General features: G+C 43.6%; 1 protein-coding gene across 3 annotated transcripts; it reads right to left on the bottom strand.

The window, feature by feature from the left end:
• Positions 1 to 346: 346 nt before the first annotated feature.
• TPBG (trophoblast glycoprotein) lies at positions 347 to 4,046 on the bottom strand. 3 transcript variants are annotated; one of them, XM_073626861.1, is made up of 2 exons: positions 3,764 to 4,046; positions 347 to 3,408 (listed from the first exon to the last, which is right to left on the bottom strand). In XM_073626861.1, exon 2 carries the CDS (start codon positions 3,158 to 3,160, stop codon positions 1,970 to 1,972), a length of 1,191 nt encoding a protein of 396 aa, XP_073482962.1. In that variant the 5' UTR covers positions 3,161 to 3,408; positions 3,764 to 4,046; the 3' UTR covers positions 347 to 1,969. The 3 variants fall into 3 exon arrangements, with proteins under 3 accessions (XP_073482962.1, XP_073482961.1, XP_073482963.1); XM_073626860.1 differs by having other exon boundaries at positions 347 to 3,411; positions 3,764 to 4,045; XM_073626862.1 differs by having other exon boundaries at positions 3,669 to 3,778.
• Between the last annotated feature and the right edge of the window lie 910 nt (positions 4,047 to 4,956).

Below are 4,956 nucleotides of genomic sequence, written 5' to 3'. Positions count from 1 at the left end.
CCAATAATGTCTGGAACTGTGTACAAACTGCAGCAAATATCTACATTGTGAGATATATATATATATATATATATATATATATATATATATATATATTTTACACACACAATATATTTATTTTACATTATATTACACACACTATTCCAAGCCACTTGTTTTTCAGCATTAGGCGTAAAGTTTGGGAACACCTAAAAAAAAACTATGCACTCACTATCATTTCACGTGTGCTATAGCAATTCTTACTTTTGTGCATCAACATGACCCTTGAATGAGTACAAATAGAACACATTCATATACAGATGATAACCAAGTGAATCTTCATAATTAGAAAATGTAGCACTCAAAATCTTAGTTCACTGTTTATTACTATATTTAAAAGCACAGTACATTTCCTGCTGTTCAGTTTACCTCCAGCATACAGGCAATGGGTGTCATTCAACTTTGTGTTCACATCTGCATAGTCAGATGTAAAGAGTGGTGAGACATAGCTAGACAGTATTCATTTCTGCTTACTTCAGGCTACATTCTAATACAATCAAAGCTTACGTGCCATAACAAAATTCATAAAAAACACATCCAACTGTCCCTGCCACATTCATCAGGATCATTTAAATTACACAGTAGTAATACGTACAGAAAAGAAAAAACAAAAATGTAAAATTCTCTCTGATGCAAAATTAAGATTAAATAAAAAATAAGACTTTTTTTGTACAATGTTTCATTACACAGAAGAACGTGCCAACAGGAACAAAGTGTTCAGACTGTATCAAACTACAGATAAGTAATCTCAACCCCAGCAAGACCGACCTTATCAGGCTTATCAGAATAAAAAAAACATTTTTCTTTTTTAACCTTGGGTACAATAAATGTTAGGAAACGGAAGCATTATTAATAAAGGGCTTGCCGCTTCCCTTATATTGCTTGTATTAACATTTTTAAACATTACAGGTACCTGAATGACAATCCATCCTTATACTGTATATAACATACTGGCAAAGTTCATATTCAAAGTAATAATATAATAGCTTTCAAGTCATTTCATGAAATTGTTTCAGATAGTTATTAATATGATACGGTTTATAGAATGTGATATTCATAATCTGTCTCTAATGATGAACATTTAGCAAACAAAAAAAAAAAAAAAATATCTGCAAACCCCCTTATTTGCCTTGCTCGATATACAAAAGTTACAAAGTACAAAACTCATCTTTTTTTTGGCAGAAAATGTCCACACAACAAATATTTTAACATATTCTTTATTGAGTCTGAGTTATTAAAAGTTAGGTGCAGTTTATAGAAATGTTGCTTTCATATAAACTGCATATCTCTTACAAAAACAGTGCAAAAAAGTATTACCGTGGATGTTTCCTAATTAAGGATGAGAAGAAGAAAAAAAAAAAAAAAAACCCTAATACATGCTATCTATTGTGTAAGTCCCCATGTAGTGCATGCAAAGATTTGCATTTCTGCTGGATTCCCACAATCTGGGTTCACAACTTTTATATATTTGATACCCACACACACAAAAATAAAAAATGTTGAGGCAGTTATTGTTGACTGGTAACTTGGTTGGCAAATAGTTTTACTAAACTAAAGGCAGGAAAAAAAAATAAAAAATAAAAAAACTATTGTTGCTGTGCTTTTTTTTTTTTTTTAATCCATTTGCATGAATGGTGTTCCTGCAACAAGAACAGCAAAGGAACTAGTCTTTACGTATGATTGTTTAGCATGCGAATTTCAAAGTCTGAAGTACAGAGTAAATTATAATGCAGCAGTAAAACTTCACAGTCAGATGGAGGCATTCAAAAGCCCTGCATGGAGTCATTGTTTGTGTTCTTTTTTTTTCCAGCAGGGAGTGAGAAGGAGAACAAGCTCAGGGATAGATGCATTATCTGTACATTAAGTTCATGCATAGTTTAAGTGTTGCTTTTATTTGATTAAAAAAAAAAACAAAAACAAAAAAAAACCTTTATACATCAGAGTTTGTGCTTAAGTTTGTTAGCCTGGGATCTGCGTTGATTTCATACCTGTAGTGGTAGCCCTCCATGTGATCCCTACATGCATCTCTAATGTTGAATATCCACTTTTTAATACCTTTTCTGTTCAAATATAAAACCAGCAGAAAGATGACTCCTATCAGGGCCAGCACTATGCCCAGGAACACATAGGATGTTTGTAAGCTGTTGTCAGTAACATAGGGTGGACAATCAAGCTCTGGAATATTGAGAGCAATCACTTGTATGTCCCTCATGTTCTCAGGAGAAGAACAAACTAACCCTGATGAGTTCTGTACTACTGCGGTCTCCTTCAACCACCTAAAAAAAGGTTCAATATTGCAATCGCAGACCCAGCTGTTATCGCTGAGGAGGACCGATAGGCCTGTATGGCTGGGGAACTCAAGAAGCGTTGTGTTCTTCAGATACTTCAGAGAATTTTGCCTCAAATCTAAAGTCTGAAGGTGACTGAGATTGGCAAAGACCCCATCTTGGAAGGAGAGCAAGGAATTGTTACTCAAGTCAAGGTGTTTTAGATTTGGCATTGAACTGAATATGCCGTCGGGTACATACAGTAGGTTGTTTCCGCTCAAATCCAACTTCTGGAGGTTCCTCAGACCACCATTTTGCAGGGCATCTGCCAGTAAAGTGATCATAGACAAATTGTACAAAGAGCTGCTTAGGTTCAACTCTAGAAGTGGGCTGGAGAGACTTGGAGCAACCTGAAAAAGTAGAGGGCTTACATTCTCCAGCTCGTTGTTGCTAAGATCCAGTTGCCTCAGACTGGGGAGATTTTTGAAGACATGGCTCCCCAGTTCCTGGAGATGGTTGCTGCTGAGGCTGAGACTGGACAAGTCTGACAGAGTCTGGTTAAATGTCCCTTCCTGCAGGCTCTCGATATTGTTACGAGTGATAAACAGGTTGGTGACATAGGAAGGCAGGTTTTTAGGCACCTTGTTGAGATTCTTGTTAATGCATTTGACAGTCCGGGCTGCCTCTGAGCACTCGCAGGAAGCTGGACACTGTTGTTCAGGCTGGGACCACGCATCACCCAAACCATGCACAAGGGTCAACACCAACAGCAGTGAACCTTTCCTACTTTGTCCACTTAATCCAGGAGCCCTCCTCCGGAGTCCCGGAAGACAGGGAATATCAGAGAAAAGCATGTCCCCTGGCAGCCAAACTGCTAGCCTTTAAACCCAGGATGCCCCTTGTAAGGGGGGCTTTATCTTACGGTCTTGTTCTTCTCCTTTAATTCTCTAATTGCAAATCCGGCTGCAACAGGCAGGATGAAAAGGAAGAGCGGAGGTTAGAAGGGAAGGGCTTGTGTGTCGATGCCAGTTCCTAAACGCCAAGACTTCTTGGCTCCTCCAGGTGACGGTAGACTTCTCACTGGTGTTTACTTCCAAGAAACCTGCTGGGAGAGAATGGGGAAGAAGATTCAGACACGGCAACGTAAGGACCATCCTAGACCAGCACGCCCCTCATCATCAAAGCTTTGCCTGCCTAGAAAAATGTGCGTCGTCCCTGCGGGGTTAATTCAGGCTTCAGGTTACATTCTCCACGCCCTTCATCATCTTCCAATGACTAGCCCCTTCCCCCCCTCCTGCCTGGCTCCCTCTAAATGCACACATTTTACTCATCAGCCACTAGTATAGAAAAGTCTTTTACAACCTCCAGGAAAGTACAGGCCACCTCCAAACTCCTACAACTTGTCCTCCTCAGCCATGCATTGCACACCCAGCAATTCCCCGTCCATACGTGTTTACCTGCACTTCCCTCTTGTTTACTAAGAATTCCTGGCACTGGTCTCCCAGCAGCGGCTCCTCCACATCCAGCCCCGCTCACAGCAGCCTCTTATTTCGCTCTCCTGCCGCCTGCTGGTCCAGCCCCTCTGGGAGATACCATCAGAGCGCCAGTCCGGAGGGGTGAACGGAGGGGAACGGAGGACGGCGGTCAGCGGCTCATGTGTTGCAGCTCTAGCGGAGTGTACGCAGTGTGTTCATTACACCGGGCTTCCCGGGGAGACGTGCGGGCCGGGCTGTGTGCTGACGTCCTGAGCTGTGACCGGGAGGGGGCGGGCTGGGGACATCCCTGTGTTGGTGGGATCTCCTCGTGTGTGTCTCCTCCCCCCTCTCCCCATCACATGGATGTGCCCAGCTCCGATGTATTCACACCAATAACTAAACTTTTTCACACTCCGCTATGGAGGAAGCGCAGGACTGAGGTACCGGAGCTCACCTCATCCATATCTCCTATCATATATCATATCATAGTATATCATATCATATCATATCATAGTACTCAGCCTGGTCACCTCTCATACACCCCGAACGTGGTTCCTAGCAACGCACTACAACCATTGCTTGTCTACCGGGCACCTTCATCCCCTTCCTTCACCCCCTTCCTTCATCCCCTTCCTTCACCCCCTTCCTTCTCCCCCTTCCTTCATCCCCTTCCTTCACCCCCTTCCTTCTCCCCCTTCCTTCACCCCCTTCCTTCTCCCCCTTCCTTCTCCCCCTTCCTTCACCCCCTTCTTCACCCCCTTCTTCACCCCCTTCTTCACCCCTTCCTTCACCCCCTTCTTCACCCCCTTCTTCACCCCCTTCCTTCACCCCCTTCTTCACCCCCTTCTTCACCCCCTTCCTTCACCCCCTTCTTCACCCCCTTCCTTCACCCCCTTCCTTCTCCCCCTTCCTTCACCCCCTTCCTTCTCCCCCTTCCTTCACCCCCTTCCTTCACCCCCTTCCTTCACCCCCTTCCTTCACCCCCTTCCTTCTCCCCCTTCCTTCTCCCCCTTCCTTCACCCCCTTCCTTCACCCCCTTCCTTCTCCCCCTTCCTTCACCCCCTTCCTTCACCCCCTTCCTTCTCCCCCTTCCTTCATCCCCTTCTTCACCCCCTTCCTTCACCCCCTTCCTTCATCCCCTTCTTCACCCCCTTCCTTCATCCCCTTCTTCACCC

This window comes from Aquarana catesbeiana, linkage group LG04, assembly GCF_042186555.1.
Source record: "Aquarana catesbeiana isolate 2022-GZ linkage group LG04, ASM4218655v1, whole genome shotgun sequence".
In the NCBI taxonomy this organism is placed as follows: domain Eukaryota; kingdom Metazoa; phylum Chordata; class Amphibia; order Anura; family Ranidae; genus Aquarana; species Aquarana catesbeiana.
The sequence above is the reverse complement of the archived record's forward strand: the minus strand, read 5'-3'. Positions and strand labels throughout refer to the sequence as shown.